At 41.0% G+C, this 17,799-nt stretch overlaps 1 protein-coding gene across 9 annotated transcripts in view; it reads right to left on the bottom strand.

The window, feature by feature from the left end:
• The window catches only part of IP6K1 (inositol hexakisphosphate kinase 1), a 70,900-nt gene that overhangs the window by 18,941 nt on the left and 34,160 nt on the right, over positions 1-17,799 (bottom strand). For 3 of the 9 annotated variants that reach the window (XM_024738054.1, XM_024738044.1, XM_024738062.1), the window contains 2 exons: positions 12,735-12,855; positions 2,210-2,560 (listed from right to left, as the gene is read on the bottom strand). The exons of 2 other annotated variants lie outside the window; for them this stretch is intronic. In XM_024738054.1, the coding sequence (XP_024593822.1) occupies positions 2,210-2,432 (223 nt within the window). In that variant the 5' untranslated portion in view covers positions 2,433-2,560; positions 12,735-12,855. Of the gene's footprint in view, positions 1-1,820; positions 2,070-2,209; positions 2,561-12,734; positions 12,856-17,799 lie in introns of those variants that run through there. 4 more of the 9 variants (XM_024738033.1, XM_024738066.1, XM_024738077.1 and 1 more) reach the window with 3 other exon arrangements.

Here is a 17,799-nt window from a genome sequence, read left to right as displayed (position 1 = left end):
ATTCAGCAATTCCACTCCTATATACTCAAAAGAATTGGAAACAGAGACTCAGATAAATACTCACAGAAGCATTATTCACAATAGGCAAAAGGTGGAAACAACCCAAGTGTCCATCAACAGATGAACGGATAAACAAAATGTGGCATATATTTACACTGGAATAGTATTCAGCCATAAAAACAAATGAAGTTCTGACACATGCTACAAGGTGGATGAACCTTGAAAACATTATCCTAAGTGAAATAAGCCAGACCCAAAAGGAGAAACATTACATGATTCCACTTGTATGAAATATCTACAATAGGCAAATTTGTAGAGACAGAAAGTAGATTAGGGGGTACCAGGGGAGGTGAGAGGGAAATGGGGAGTTATTTAATGGGTATAGAGATTTTGTGATGCTGTAAAAGTTCTGGAAATAGATAATAGTAATGGTATATAACACTGTGAATGTATTTAATGCCACTAAATTATACACTTAAAAATGGTTAATTTTGCTGTACAGCAGAAATGAACAAACATCATAAATCAATTATACTTCAATTAAAAAAAAAAGACAAGGTGTGTCCACTTAAAAAAAAAAGGTTAAACTTTATGTTACGTGGACTTCCCTGATGGTGCAGTGGTTAAGAATCCACCTGCCAATGCAGGGGACACAGGTTCGAGCCCTGGTCCGGGACGATTCCACATGCTGCGGAGCAACTAAGCCCGTGCGCCACAACTACTGAGCCTGCCATCTAGAGTCCACGCACTACAACTACTGAAGTCTGTACACCTAGAGCCCGTGCTCCGCAACAAGAGAAGCCACCGCAATGCGAAGCCTGCGCAACGCAACAAAGAGTAGCCCCCGCTCACCGCAGCTACAGAAAACCTGCGCACAGCAACGAAGACCCAACGTGACCAAAAATAAATAAATAATTTAAGAAATGTTTATGTTATGTGTATTTCAGCACAATTAAAGATTTAAGGAAACAAAAGTCAATACCAATATGGATTGGTTTTTCTAAATCGAGGATCCCCCAAGTAAAGGATGGTACAAACATGACTGAATTCATACTGCTTTGGAAAAGTTAAAAAACAGAACACAGGGGCTTCCCTGGTGGCACAGTGGTTTAGAATCCGCTTGGCCAACACGGGGGACACAGGTTCGAGCCCTGGTCCTAGAGGATCCTACATGCCAGGGAGCAACTAAGCCCATGCGCCACAACTACTGAGCCTACGCTCTAGAACCCTCGAGCCACAACTACTGAAGCCCGCACGCCACAACTACTGAAGCCCATGCACCTAGAGCCCGTGCTCAGCAACAAGAGAAGCCACCACAATGAGAAGCCCACGCACTGCAACGAAGAGTAGCCTCTGCTCACTGCAACTAGAGAAAGCCCTTGCACAGCAACAAAGACCCAATGCAACCAAAAATAAATAAATTAGATAAATAAATTAAGAAAAAAAAAACAGAACACAGGGAATTCCCTGGCGGTCCAGTGATTAGAACTTGGTGCTTTTACTTCAGTGGTCCAGGTTCAATTCCTGGTCAGAGAACTAAGATCCCGCAAGCCATGTGGCACAGCCAAAACAAAACAAAGAACAGAACACAAAAAACATAACTTACAACATGAGGGGCAATCATAAAAGTATATAAACATAGTGACAAAAATCAGATTTGAAAATCAAGTACCTTAAATTCTGGTATATATTCACGGGGTTCTAGTCTATAAAGTTAATTTACATTTTAAAACAGATTATTTTTCCTTTAAAAGTTAGGACCCTCCAGGCCCCAATCCTTCTGTAGATTTCTTACCATCAATTCATCCCCCAGCACATACATACACAAGCTCCACAGAGCCTCCTCGCCAGCTGTCTCATCGCCTTAGCCTGGAAAGCATCCAATTCTTCCTCCTCTGGGACCAGATAAGTGCTGCCCCTTCTCTCCTAGACCATTCCAGCAAACAGGGAAACCTCCTTGACAACAGCATGCTCTTCACCAATGGGACTTAATGCTGTGAATTCTTCTCAGGTTTACCTATCAATGAATTCAATTTTCAAGATCTAAAGACCTTGCTGATGGTTTCAGCTTCAAATTTTGCTTAACAAAGTGACTCTGCTGCTTTGAGACAACAGAGACCTACAATCACACCACATGGCCATCAGAACAAGGAAAACTGAGCTGAGGGCCTATAAGCTGCTGCCGTCTCCAAACTGGCCAGTGACTGACCTTTGTACTCAGGGGTGAACTCCTTCATTTCGGGAGGGAGGGACTCGTAGAAGCGCTGCTCCCGGGAGATGAGGGGCTTGCACACAGTGTGGTCGTCGTAGCGCATCATGCTGCTGTGTCCGCCCACCTGGTGGATGAAGGGCTCCAGGAGGACTCCCCGGTCTCCGGCCCGACTTGCGTTCTTGCCATACTGCCCCACTTCCATGGTTTGACAAACACACATTGCGTTGGGGGCCAGTTGCACACTGAGAGCAGAGGATGCAGCACATGAGCCAGGAAAGGAGAGCTAGGTAGAAGGTCCTGGCGAGCTGAAAACCAACGGTCAGAGTCTGTTCAGCTTATTCTTCTCTCCTAACAGAGGGAAGAGAGGAAAAGAGGGAATCAAAACACCAGGCAAGCCACAGTTTCCCTGGAGTTCACAGAATATCCACTCCTGAGGAAAAACAGGGATTCTGTCTTGTTCCCTGCTATGTGTTCCCCAGTAAGTACAACACTGCCTGATGCATGAGAGGTAGCTGAGTCAATTTTTGTTGAATGATGTAATTTTGGTCTCTTCCATCCGTCTTTTTATGCACAGAAGCCCATATTCTCTTCCTTTCCTAGTTCTCAGATCCCTTCTAAGTTCTCTAAAGGGTTTGATTTTAGAGCTACAGTATGTTATAGCCATCAGGAAGGCAACTATCCCTGTTCACTTCACATTCAGTTAAGAGCTCAAGAAAAAAACAGAAAGCAACACCAACTCACTCTGTTTGGATTTCTCACAATACTCAGTACTGGTAAGGGTCTCTCCCTGACTCAAAGGAAGGGTTTTTGCCTGAGAAATCAGGTCACTCTAGATTCCCAACTTTTCTGCTGAAGGTGCCAAGGACCAGACAGGGAAAGCCATTCCTTCCTGAGTTGCAGAAGCATAAAAAGGTTTTGTTTTGGGACTTCCCTGGTGGTCCAGTGGGTAAGACTCCGTGCTCCCAATGCAGGGGGCCTGGGTTTGATCCCTGGTGGGGGAACTAGATCCCACATGCATGCCGCAACTAAGAGTTCACATGCCAGAACTAAGAAGACCACGTGCCGCAACTAAGATGTCTGCAAGCCGCAACTAAGAGCCCTCATGCCACAACTAAAAGATCCTGCATGCCGCAACGAAAAAACATGCCGCAACGAAGATCCCACATGCCACAAATACGACCTGGCACAGCCAAAATAAATAAATAAATAGTTTTTTAAAATGTTTTGTTTTTCTGAAAGGAATTTAGGCTTCATATTTCTTCTACTTTAAATCTATGGCCATCAATTTATGACCATGTCTAGCACCACAGAGCTTCCCTTTCTGTTTGACTCTAAGGACAAAGAAAAGCTCTTTGTACTTAAATAACCTCCTTTTAATGTCAGTCTTCTCTCAAGAAAGTTAATATAGTGGGCAACTTAATACTGAATATATTTAAAAAACTAGGAATGTAGTAGGTAGCGGGGGTGGGGGAGGGAAGGATTGGGAGTTTGGGATAGCAGAGGCAAACTATCATATATAGAACAGATAAACAAGGTCTTATTGTACAGCACAGGGCACTATATTCAATATCCTGTGATAAACCATAATGGAAAAGAATATGAAAAAGAACATGTATATATATGTATAACTGAGTCACTTGGCTGTACAGAAGAAATTAACACAACATTGTAAATAAACTATACTTCAATAACATTTTAAAAAAATTAAAAAGGAATGTAGTAGGCAAGACATCTGAAAGATCAAGACTAAAAAAGAAAAAGAAAATATAGAGTAGAAATATGCTTTTATCTGCAAGAGATAATAAACTTTTTTTTCTGAACCTCATAATTATGGGCAAAATGAGCTATACAAGAACACTGTTGCAAAACTGCAAAATTTTCTTAATCCAAAGCTGCCCAGGAAACTATGTTCTATTTCACCACTATCAACAAAAATAAATTATTCTCCATTCCCGCTCCCACAAACAGATCAGCACCACTTTAAAACTATTCATTTTTTAGTCCTCCTTCAGGATAAGGCAACTCCCTGCCCCAGGGAGTTTTCTGAGACTCCATTCTCTTGAAACAAGAGTTCGATGTACACCCCTGAGACTCCTACAGCACCCTGTGCCAACTCTAAGGCAGCAATAAATCACTGTACTGTCATCTATTTTGTCATCTGTCACCACCACCAAACCATTCTCTCTTAACTCCATCTAGGATCCAAGGCATTTCCTGGCACACGGCAGTACTCAAAATGAGGTTTGTTAGAATGAATTAAAATAATTCCAGGAAGAGGACCACAGTGAGTAAAAGCACAACGATATGAAAATAAAATATGAAAGCACAGTGGCAGTGCTTAGGGCAGAAAGCGGGGGCAGGAAGCAATTGTGGAAGGCTTATCTCAGGGTTCCTAGAGGTGCCCACTGTGGCAGTGGACTCTAGTTAGCAATGTCAATTGGCTCCTGCCCTGGCTCCTCTTCACCCTGGGATTGCCTCTGACCACAGATGGGATACCAAGAAGGTGCCAGACTTTCTAGCCTGGGTCAGTGGGTATCTGGTTTAGGAGAGGGGTCAACAGTGCCAAGTGCCCCAGAAGAGTTGGACATTAGGGCCATTCCCTGGACTCTGAGAGATCCGTGGCATCCTCTGCAGCCCCCACAGGACTGAAAGGAAGAAGTTCAATCTCCAGTCAGATGTAGACTTTTGATATTTTGTTTCCCCTTGATGTCTACATAAAATCATGGTACTGTTTTTGTGTTTGAAATATTTTCTTAGAAGTAAACATGTAAAATATACCACATTTCTGTAGCTCTGATTTGGCATTTCTTTTTAAATAAACTGGGAACCTGAAAAAGTGTAAGTGCCCAGAACTCTCTCAACCTCTGTGAAGCCCTGGCCTACAAGGTGTGGAGCCTTGTATGTCACTTGAAGGAAGAAACTTCAAGTTTCCTCATGAAGACATACCCACTGCCAACCCTGTGGGATATGCTGACATAGGTGAAGGGCTTGGGCTTGACTCACCTACCGCCCAGCCTTGAAAGTTCTGGAAATAGCAAAAGCTCTGACTCTTTTTGATAAACAACCAGAGGTCGTTCCTGAAGGCTGGTGTCCACCAAGGCCTGCTGTAAAAACCGTGGACTGAGAGGGCTATGGATGATGGTGTCTGTCTCCACTATTCCTTTCCTAATAGAGTCCCAATCTTGTTCAGGCAGCCAAACCTCAAGGGAATGTGAAATTCCATTCTAGCTCAGGGAGAATCTTGAATAGTACCTCAGTTCTTACGAGCTTATTTAGGAAAAAGCATGTGACTCTCTTCTTCCCAATGAGATGAGGAGAAGTTGGCCAGGGATTCTCTGGGAAAAGATACCTTGCTCTTAACACGAGAGAGGGGTACCTCCTCTTTCTCAGGATATTATTCTGTCTGCACGTGATATCGGAGACTACTGCAGCCACCCTGTAACTCTAAAAGATACTTGCCTAAGACAAGGCCAACATGCTGAGCATACAGAACAGGAAATAAAAATCAGGGCCCATGATGCTGTCACTAAAGTACTGGATATCCTGTTATGTAACAAAAATAAATTTCCCTTTATGCTTTAAGCCAGTCACATTAGGATGTTCTGTCACTTGCAGTCAAAACCATCATAAATGAAAGGACAGAAATAGTTGCATCAAAATCCCCAGATCTCCAGTTAATACACTTTGCACATAAAGAGGTCACTAACTGTTTTCTGATGACAACAAGGAAACTTCCAACAAATGAAGAACAAGCTCTTTCACTAATGACAAAGGGCATATTCTCCATAAGCCCCAAAATGAAAAATGTTGCTCTATAATCTTTAAAGTGTCCCTGAAGGCAGAGAATGTGAATTATGTCTGGTCCATAGCGCTGGTACCAAGATACTAAAAAAGAACCTGACCAACAGAAAATTCATTCTCTCATATGTAGAAATGAACCTGTCCAAATATCCAAATAATTAGTTTAGAACTGATTCTACAATGCTTCAACAGGAGGCAGACCATAAAAGAAATTGATACTCTTGCCACTTCAGGACCTTACTGCTCATTATTTTTTTTTTTTTTACAAACGGATCTAAATACCATGTAGTCAATAAATCATATTTCCCAGAGTGTAATTAATTCTCAAAGATTTTGCAGACTGTGCTCTGCAAATACATTGACCTGATTTCAAGTAGTTTATACCATTCAAGATGTCAATAGCTTCTGCAGTCTTTTCTAGACTTGAGAAACTACTAGCATAAAGAAAAACCTGTGGGGACTTCCCTGGTGGTCCAGTGGTAAAGAATACGCCTTCCAACGCAGGGGACACGGGTTCAACCCCTGGCTGGGGAACTAAGGTCCCACATGCCGCAGGGGAACTAAGCCCATGCACCACAACTACTGGGTTCGTGCGCCTCAACCAGAGAGGCTGTGTGCCGCAAACTACAGAGCCCAGGCACTCTGAAACCCACGCGCCACAACTAGAGAGAGAAAACCCACATGCCACAACTAGAGAGAAGCCGACGCACCACAACTGGAGAGAGGCCCGCGTGCTGCAACGAAAAGATCCCACATGCTGCAATAAGACCTGACGCAGCCATAAAAATAAAGAAGGGACTTCTCTGGTGGGGCAGTGGTTAAGAATCCGCCAGTCAATGCAGGGGACATGGGTTCAAGCCGTGGTCCAGGAAGATCCCACATGCCGCGGAGCCACTAAGCCTGTGCGCCACAACTCTGAGTCTGCGTTCTAGAGCCCACGAGCCACAACTACTGAGCCCGCGCACCTAGAGCCTGTGCTCCACAACAAGAGAAGCCAATGCAATGAAAAGCCTGGTGGCTACAACAGAGTAGCCCCTGCTCGCCGCAACTAGAGAAAGTCCACACGCAGCAACAAAGACCCAACGCAGCCAAAAATAAATAAAATTAAAAAAAATTTTTCGAAATAAAGAAAACATATAAAAACAAAAATATATAAAAAAAGAAAAACTTGTGAATTCTTTAAAAGCTACAAAGTATCAAAAATATCACATAACAGCAATCATGAGGGACTCTGGTTTCACTGCCATGGGTTTCACTGTTAGTTTTTTCTTTCTTTCTTTCTTTTTTTTGAGGTACGCAGGCCTCTCACCGTTGTAGCCTCTCCCGTTGCGGAGCACAGGCTCCGGACGCGCAGGCCCAGCAGCCATGGCCCACAGGCCCAGCCACTGCGCAGCATGTGGGATCTTCCCGGACCGGGGCACGAACCCGTGAACCCTGCAACGGCAGGCGGACTCTCAACCACTGCACCACCAGGGAAGCCCTCACTGTTAGTTTCTAAACTAAAAACAAACCAAAAATAAAACTCCCTGCCAGAATATGTTTTTGGTTTGGTTTGGTTTTGTAAACAAAACTCCAAAGGTTTTCCCTGGGGAAAACTTTATACATGGTACTCTTTTTCCCTATGTGGCATCTTAGACCCGCATCACTACAGAAATCATGGCCAAGTTTCACTTTTCTGTGTAGATGTGTTCCCATGTAAATATGTTTCCAAGTTACCTGTCTTGTCTACTTCCCAGGTAACATAAAGAATTTTCTCTGGAAAGGTGGAACTCCTACAGATACAGACCTCTATGCTGGCAAGCATTGGTTTCCTGGGTGTCAAGGAAAGGAATGAAGAATAGTGCTTGAAAATTACAAATTAGCCACTTTTTTCCCCCTATTTTTTGGCCATGCTGTGTGGCATGCGGGATCTTAGTTCCCCAGCCAGGGATCGAACCCGTGCCCCCTGCAGTGGAAGCGTGGTGTCTTAACCACTGGAAGTCCCAGGGAGTCCCACAAAATAGCCACTTTAATTCCACTTCTCAGACCAGGGAAGTCCCACAAAAGAGCCACTTTAATTCCACTACTCAGACAGACCCAGGAACCATACAGTGTGGAGGAACTTGTGAGCTGCTATCCCAGTTTCTAAGACCAGCAGAAAGCTGGCATTTATTAAAAGCATCTCCAGGACGCAAAGAGGCTCCCACTTTCCCCAGTCATCCCAATGGCCCTTTTCTGTGACTGACAAACATGCAGAAGTGAAAAGCAATTGCAATTAGTATTTAATTCCTACAGCCTAATTCTTTGACATGAAAATCTGTCTTTGACATGAAAATCTGAAGTGGCATTTGCCCGGATTCAGAGTTGAAGGGAAATGTACTATTCTCCTTCCTCTCTACACCTTTTTGTCCTTGGCATAAATAGGGCATTTCTCATTTTGGGGGCATTACGGAGTACTGAAAGGAAGTAATTACAAGGAGTTACATTCTTAGGGTTTGGAGAAGAATCCTTAGGAAACTGTCTTAATCCGTCTGGGCTACTGTAATAGAATACCATAGACTACGTGGCCTATAAACAACAGAAATTTGTTTCTCACTGTTCCAGAGGCTGGGAAGTTCAACACCAAGGCAATGGCAGGTTTGATGTCCGATGAGTAACTGTGTCCTCACATGGTAGAAGGGATGAAAGGGCTCTCTGGGGCCTCTTTTATAAGGGCATTAATTCCATTCATGAGGGCTCCACCCTCATGACCTAATCAGCCCCAAAGGTCCCACTTCCAAACACCATCACATTGGAAATTAGGTTTCAACATATGAATTTGTGAGGGACACAAATATTCAGTCTAGAGCAGAAATCAGAATCAGTGTTTTAAGTGCTGCCGCAAGAGTACCTGTTCACTCTTTTTCTGATGAGACTTCACCATTTCTGCCATGACTAGATAGAATATTTGGTGAGGAAATCTTGTTTTTGTGAAAAGGAAACTGCCATTTTCTATGGAAATAGTTTGTAGCATTGTGTGTATTGGATTGAAAATTATTTTACTTTAAAATATTTAAAAATAAGAAAATTCCCATTGTGGAAACATGATACATTTCAGTATTTAATAGTAAAGCTCCTATCTGATTAACACAACCTTGAATAATGGAAATTAATCAAGAATATTATTTAATATTATGCATTAGAGTAGACAAGACCACTGTGTTCTGACTACCATGTCTATTCTTACTGGGTTGTTTGCACTGGGGTCTGAATCAGGTTCTAGGGGAGGCAGGAAAAGTATAGCACCAAGCTAGGCTTTGGAACGTTTGGCAAAATCATGTGGTGATTAAAATTGTATGACCCAGGACTTCCCTGGTGGTACAGTGGTTAAGAATCCACCTGCCAATGCAGGGGACACGGGTTTGAGCCCTTGGCCGGGAAGATCCCACATGCCACGGAGCAACTAAGCCTGCGGGCCTAGAGCCCATGTTGCACAACAAGAGAAGCCACCGCAACGAGAAGCCCGCACACCGCAACGAAGAGTAGCCCCTACTCGCCACAACTACAGAAAGCCCACGTGCAGCAACAAAGACCCAACACAGCCATAAATAAATAAATTTATTTATTTATTTAAAAAAAAAAAAAAGACTGTGCCCAAATGAAAGGACCACTGGCTTAGCTTGTGGGGTTTTCAGTAATAGCTGCATTTTATTCAACACTGTCACCAGCCTCAGGAGCAGAGCAGAGGTCTAAATACTTGAGGAAAAGGAGCAGCAGACATTCTTCACAAATGTGGATGCTGGAGTAAGAGGGGCTTAAGTAGCAGCAATTCCCTCCATATATCCTGGTGACTGATGTTCAGAGAGGAAATAATGTAGTTTGTTTCAATCAGTTATTTTAGATCATTGGAAGTTTATATTAAAATGGTTAAAATTTTGTCAGCTTATGAGTGGACTGCTCCCCCAGAGGTCATGGAGTTCCACTGCTCTGCCTATGAATTTGTATACCACCAGCTACAGAAGTCTATATTTGTTTGTCCTTCATTTTCTTTAAAAAACTTTGGTTCCACATTTCACTGCATAAAATGGGAAGGAGGCTATTTTTAAGAAGAACTTGCTGAGATTCTGAAATTGAATTTTTTCCACTGGTGTACAGCAAGAAATGAAAATAAATTTGCACTTTAAAGACACTAGTTAACAATAGTTAGGTTGGCTTTCTGGTTATAGTTACTAACTCCTTGAACATACAACTGAACTCCGAAATGAATTATGTTCTAATTCAAGTAAAATAAAGTTTCTGATATTGCTGAAATTTATATATTAATTTGTTTTCCTTTTTCAAAGAAAAAGCTGTTGGTGAGGTAAAATGACTGTCAGGTGTTATTATGGTTTATAAATTAATAAATGGGATATTTAATTCTGTAAAAAAATTAAAATGGGTGAATTGTGGTATATTCATACAGTGGAATACTACAGAAAAATGAAAAAGAACCAACTACTGCTAAACACAACACAGATGAATCTCACGGGTGTGATGTAGCAAGAAAGAATCTAGACACAAAAGAGGTCATGTGGTGTGATTCTATTTATATGAAATTCAAAATTATGAAGACCACAACAGTGGTTTCTCTGGGAAAATACTAATTGAGAAGGGGCACGAAGGTAGAGGTGACACAGATGAGTACTATACACATCCACTGAGCTGTGTATAGCTTTACTATAAGTCAGGACTTAATAAAAAGGAAAAAAAAATCAATAGTAGTCTCCTATACTAGCAAAAAACAATTATAAAATGAAAACTGTTTAAATATATCCCATTTACAACAGCAACCAAAACTATATAAAGTACATATGAATCTTTAAAAATTATGACAAATAAAACTTTACTGAAGAACCTAAAAGAAGACATAAATACACCATATTCATGTCGGGGGGGGGCTCGATATTGAAATATAATGCAATTTCAATAAAAATTCCAAGAGAGTTTTCTGACAAACTTGACAAGCTGACTTTATATTCATATGGAGGAGTAAAGACCAAGTAATGTAGCTAGACAGCAATGTCAAAGAGAAATGAAAGGGACTTCCCTGGTAGTCCAGTGGTAAAGAATCCGCCTTCCAATGCAGGGGACACAGGTTCAATCTCTGGTGGGGGAACTAAGATCCCACATGCCGCGAGGCAACTAAGCCCGTGCGCCACAACTACTGAACTCACGTGCCTCAACGAGAGAGCCCACGTGCCACAACTAAAGAGTAAACCTGCACGCCACAACCAGAGAAAAGCCCGGAGCCACAACAAAGAGCCCACGAGCTCTCAATGAAAGATCCTGGTGTCGTAACTAAGACTCGAGGCAGCCAAAAAAATAAATTAAATAAATAAATATTTTTTTTTAAATGTTGAAACTTATTTTTTAAAAAAACTTAAAAAAAAAAAAAAAGATGAGTGGCCCCCGCTTGCCACAACTAGAGAAAGCCCTCGCACAGAAACGAAGACCCAACACATCAAAAATATATAAACTAATAAACTCCTACCCCCAACATCTTCTTTAAAAAAAAAAAAAAAGTTACATTCTTACCTTCTGTGATAAGATGTATAGGTTAGTTCTAAAATGGATAAATCTATAAATAGTAATATGATATTAATTTAAAGAAAGAGTAATGAAAGATGACTTGCCCTCCCCAATAGCAAAGCTCTTTATGAAATTATAGCAATTAAGAAAGAGTAGGGCTTCCCTGGTGGTGCAGTGGTTGAGAGTCCGCCTGCCGATGCACGGGACACGGGTTCATGCCCCAATCCAGGAAGATCCCACATGCCGCGGAGTGGCTAGGCCCGTGAGCCATGGCCGCTGAGTCTGTGCGTCCGGAGCCTGTGCTCCGCAATGGGAGAGGCCACAACAGTGAGAGGCCCGCGTAACGCAAAAAAAAAAAAAAAGTATATTTTGCAAAGAGAATCAAAGAGATCTTAGGAACACACATGGGAGAGTGTGTGTGTGTGTGTGTGTGTGTGCCTGAAGTAATATTTAATTTAAATAATATTAAATATTTAAATACCCATTATTCAATTGAAAAAGATGATCTACGTCATAAACAGGCTACATACAGATAAAATTCTATCCCTACCTCCAACAATAATCCAAAATAAATTCCCAACATATAAATGTGCAAAATAAAACTTGAAGGCAATAAATACAAAATTTAAATGCCTTTTGACAATAGATTAAGTAAAATTCCATAAGACATAAAACACACAAACCACAACAGGAAACACTGATAAGACGCCATTAAATATTTTTTTAATTTTAAAAGCTTTTATTGAAGTATAATCTACAAACCATAAAATTCACTTAAGTGTACAATGCAATTATTTTTAGTAAATTTACAGAGTTGTACAATTCCCACAACCCAATTTTAAAATATTTCTATCACTCCAAAAGATCCCTCATACCCACTTGCAATCCCCCCTTCCTACCACCAGCCACAATAAAATTATTTTTTGTATAAGAGAATCATAAGTGAAGATAAAACTCAGACAAAGAAATGATATTTGCAATATTTATAATTAGCAATATTAGTAAACAATATATGAAGAACTCCTATAAATAAAAGTGGGGGAAAAAAAAGAAAATGGAAAAAAAGAAAACACTCAGATGGCTAATAAACATGTGATAAGATGCCCCCCTTCACAAATACCAGAGGAATGCAAATTTAAACAGGAAACCATTTCAATTCTGTAAGATCAGCAAAAAACACAAAGTGTGAACATACCAAGCACTGGCAAACCGGGGAGAAATGGCTCCTCTCCTTCTGATTATGGTAACACAAAACCAAAGATCTGTACTCTCCACAACCCAGCACGTACCCAAGATGGCAGGTTCAAGGATGTTCACTGCAGCATTGTTATAACAGAAAAATGGGAAACGATTTAAATGTTCATCAATGGGCGAATGGATAAATGAATGGGTATATTCATAAACTGTATAGTACTGAATTAATAATCTACATATGTCAACATGAATACATTTCAAAACAAATTGGAAAAGCATGTTTGGAAAAATTTTTAGTATGCCATCACTGTAAATTTTTAATACATAAAACAGTATTATACATGAATTTATGGACACACATATGTATTAACGACAACAATGATATGGAATGGAAGAATGTGCATCAACTTTACAGGAGGAAAGGAAAGGAGGGGACTGGTATCTAGGAAGAAAAGGGGACTTCAGCTCTTTTAATAATTTTTAATTTCTTTTTAAAAAGTCTGAAACAAATATGGTAAAATGTTAACATTTTTTAATCTATGTGCCCAGTACACTAGTATTATATTATTCCCTGAACTTATATTTCATTAAATAAAACAAAAAGCCTTCATAGTGCTAAAAGCCTGATGTCAATACACAGGACATGACAGGAGAAGAACATACTAGCAATGGTTCCCAAAGTGGAGTATGAATACCATCACAGTCCCCTGGAAATGGGAAAAAAATATTAGAACTCCTTGATTCGTTTTCTTCACTTGGCCTTCAAGCACCACACTCCCCTAATCTTCCTGTTACTCAATCTACTTTGCTGGTTCTTTCTCTTCTTCCCAGCCTAACGCTGGAGGCCTTGGGGCTCAGTCCTTGGTTCTCTTTTGTCTAGCTACACTTTCAGTTCAGTCCTCTTTCTTGAACAACAAATTCATATATCCAACTGCCTATTTGATCTAGGAAGTTTAAATTTAACATTGCTGACAGAACTCATTTCCCCCCACCCCCAAAAAACCTCTCCACCTGCAGTCTTACCCATCCCCAGCTCCATTTTCACAGCTGTTCTCACAAAAATCCTGACAGGCATTCTAGATTCCTCTTTTTCTCTCAAACCCCATGATATCAGTAGGGTATCATGTAATCCTACTGAGTCTATCTTCAGAAGAAATCCAGATCCAACTACTTCTTACCATCTCTAATGCTACCACCTGGTGTGATCACCAACTGGTATCCAGCTTCTATCATGGCCTTCCTGCAATTTGTTCTCAACACAGCAGTCAGTGACTCTGTTAAACTGACAGTCAGAGCATGTGACTTCTCTGTTCAAAATCCTGCAATGGCTCCCATCTCACCCAACACCTTGCCATAACCTATAAGATCTGCATTCCTCCCCACCCCCATTTTCTCTCTTATTTGATTCCTACCCCTTTCCCCTTTGCTTATTACCTCACTCTGAGTCATACTGGCTAGACATACAGGAATATTCCTACTTTAGGGTCTTTGCACCAGCCATTCCTTCTGTCTGGACCATTCTTCCCCCAGATATCCAAGTGGCTAACTCCCTTACCTCCTTCAAAAATCTTGGCTCAGGACTTCCCTGGTAGTGCAGTGGTTAAGAATCCACCTACCAATTCAGGGGACAGGGGTTTGAGCCCTGGTCCGGGAAGATCCCACATGCTGTGAAGCAACTAAGCCCGTGCACCACAACTACTGAGCCTGAGCTCTAGAGCCCGCAAGCCACAACTGCTGAGCCCACGTGCCACAACTACTGAAGCCTGCACGTCTAGAGCCCGTGCTCCACAACAAGAGAAGCCACCGCAATGAGAAGCCTGCGCACCGCAGTGAAGAGTAACCCCACTCACCACTAGAGAAAGCCCGTGCACAGCAATGAAGACCCAACGCAGCCAAAAAAAAATCTGTGCCCAAATGTCTCTCTCAATTAGGTCTACCCTAACCTCCCTAAGTTTAAACTGCAAACCCGCCTGGATGTTCCATCCCCCTTAATCTGCTCTACTTTTTCTTTTTTTCATGGCACTTATCCCCTTCTGACATGTTATATATTTTATTTATTGATAATGTCTGTGGTTTATTATTATTATGATGTCAGCTCCATGACATCATATTTGTTTTTTCACTATATTTTATCCAAACTGCCTGGAGCAGTGTCTGGCATGTGGTAGCCACACAATAAAAACAGCTGAATAAATGAATGTATGTATATGATTATATAACAGATGTGTACAGTAGGGTAAGTATACAACATATGAAAAATGTTTATAACAGGACAAGGTCTTTTTTTTTTTTTTTACTATTTGGATTGTAAATCAGAAAAGTTTACAGACTTCTAACCTAGGGCTACCAAACCCAGAACAAAGAGTTAACGTGCCTTTACAGAGAAGTATGTTGACCAAAGGATAGAATTCCAAACCAAAGAAATAAAAAGAATGCAAAATTCTGTGTTTTGACTCGAAAAAGAGTTGATATATGAAAGAAAAAGATGTTTAAATGTACCTGGATAAGAATGACAACAACAGAAACTAAACTAGATATGGAAGGAAAAAAGAATCATCCTATGAGGGAGGATGATTAGATCATTTTCATTAATGATACAAAAGAGAAACAAGGGGCAAAAAAATCAGGCAAACATACAGATAATCTCAATTATAAAGAATAAACCACATCAAAGAATTTGAACCAAATTTAGGAGATATAAGTAGTTTTGTTTGTTCTAATTCAACAACACAGCAAAGCTAGAAAGTGGCAATGAATAAAAGCACTGGCAAAGAAAGAGAAACTGCAATCAGATATGGTGGTGAATGAGGTCCAAACTATTTTAAGAACTAGGAAAGCACTGTCTTCACAGCAAGAGAAAGACAATACCTGGTCACCTACTTTGTTAGTCTGGCAAGCACAGACACACACCCAAAATGCAGACCAGCAGACATGCACTCTAAGGAGCTTGGTTAGAAGTAGAAATTCTGGGACGTCCCTGGCGGTCCAGCGGAAGACTCTGCGCTTCCAATGCAGGGGACTGGGGTTTGATCCCTGATCGGGGAACTAAGATCCCACATGCTGTGTGGTGCGGCCAAAAAAAAGAAAAAAGAATTGGAAATTCTGTGGCCAATGTATTTTTATAGCCTGAGATTAACCACTTGAGTTTGATATACAATCTTTTTGTAAAGAGAAGCATACTTAGTACCTTCACATTGAACAGGTATATTTGCAAATTTCCTCAAATTTTCATTAAAACTGGTTTAAAAATCCAGTATTTCTACTACCTCTTCTAAAATTAAATATACCCACTTAAGCACTAAAAGCATAATGACAAAGTATCACACCCTTAAAAAAGCATATGAGGGCTTCCCTGGTGGCACAGTGGTTCAGAATCCTCCTGCCAATGCAGGGGACACAGGTTTGAGACCTGGTCTGGGAAGATCTCACTTGCCGTGGAGCCGCCTAAGCCCAATCACCACAACTACTGAGCCTGCGCTCTAGAACCCGCGATCCACAACTACTGAGCCCGTGTGCCACAACAGTTGTGGCTCACGGGCTCCAGAGTGCATCCTCAGTAGTTGTGGAGTACAGGGCTTAGCGGCTCCGCAACACATGGGATCTTCCCAGACCAGGTCTCAAACCCCTGTCCCCTGCATTGGCAGGAGGATTCTTAACCACTGCGCTACCAGAAAGTTCTACTTAGTCTTTTAAAAGTCTTTTAAAAGTAATTTAAACTTGATAAGACAGGAATGCTACGTACAATTTTGGCAATAATGTATCTTTCATTTGTTTTTTACTCTCCGATACAATCCAAGGGAAAAACAGCAAAATCACTCCTAACTGAAAAGAACACAATGGACTGATAAGTCACTCTAACAGAAAAGAACAACACATAAAGCTCTGGTTGCATAGCTCTGGACTTTATGAAAACTAATTTCTAACTATTTCAGAAATAATAAGCTAATATGGACTCTAACAGGAAAAGATACTGAAATACTCTCAAATTCAAGGACAAAAAAACCCAAAACTACAGCTGAAAACTAACATGAAAGCATGTTTGTTCTCTGAAGCATATAAAATCAAGGGAACCTAATGCTTTCCGAAATTCAAGTCGATTAGTGCTTTTACGTATGAGACTGTAGGTACTGATATAGATTAGGTATATTTATGAGGGTGAAAGAGAACAATCCTCCTTCCTTCACCCCTAAGGACTGTTTCAAGCAGATGCTCACAAACCTCTCCGTTAAGGAAGACAGAAATATAGGCATCGTTCTTGAGGTAAGTATGGCTGCCAACCTGAGCCTGCCCTTCCAATCTACCAGGGACTGGGACATCCCTCACCTAGAAACCAGAAATATGTGCAAAGGCCTAGAGCAATCTGGGAGGTTTGAAAAAAGGAGAAGGGGGAAAAGGCTTAAAGGTATCTATTTTGTTTATCCTCAGAGAAGAGGAAGGACTGTTTAGACATCTTGGTCCTATCTAGGAGCAAGGGACACAGTGGCATCCTCCTGAGGACACCAGGCTGAGAGCAAACAGGGAGGAAAGGAAACTTGGCAGGATGCCTGAAATGTGCCAGCCCATCAAGAAACAGCCAGAACAGAATTAATTTAGGACAAAGAGAGAATCTAAGTAAAATCCAGTGAACCCCTTTCCTTTTTTTACTGTATTTCTAAAGATTAGAAACTTGTGCTTCCCCAGACATATATATATATATATATGTATATGTGTATATATATACACTTTCTTTTTTTTTTCTTTTTTTTAGTGAAGATCCTTTTGAAAGTGTCTATTTCAACTTGCTCAAAAGAGTGTAAGTAAGGAGGTTTGAGGACAGAATTTTAAGAACACAGGTCCAAAGTGATATAGGGAAATCAAAACTAGAAAACACCACAAAGGGGAAAGAAAGGCGCCCCATCCTTCTCACCAGAAACAGTGTCTGCTCACAATTTGTATGGGATTATTCTTTAACAAGAATCCAAAGAAATACCTGTGCTGTGACTAGTCAGTTCAGGCAAGCCATACCTGGATCAGGTAAGTCTCTGCCTAGCACAGTTAGAACTGAATACAAACATGGTCATACCTAG

This window comes from Neophocaena asiaeorientalis, unplaced genomic scaffold, assembly GCF_003031525.2.
Source record: "Neophocaena asiaeorientalis asiaeorientalis breed wild unplaced genomic scaffold, Neophocaena_asiaeorientalis_V1.1 scaffold680, whole genome shotgun sequence".
Classification (NCBI taxonomy): Eukaryota; Metazoa; Chordata; class Mammalia; order Artiodactyla; family Phocoenidae; genus Neophocaena; species Neophocaena asiaeorientalis.
Note: the sequence above shows the minus strand (reverse complement) of the source record. Positions and strands in the feature narration are given on the sequence as shown.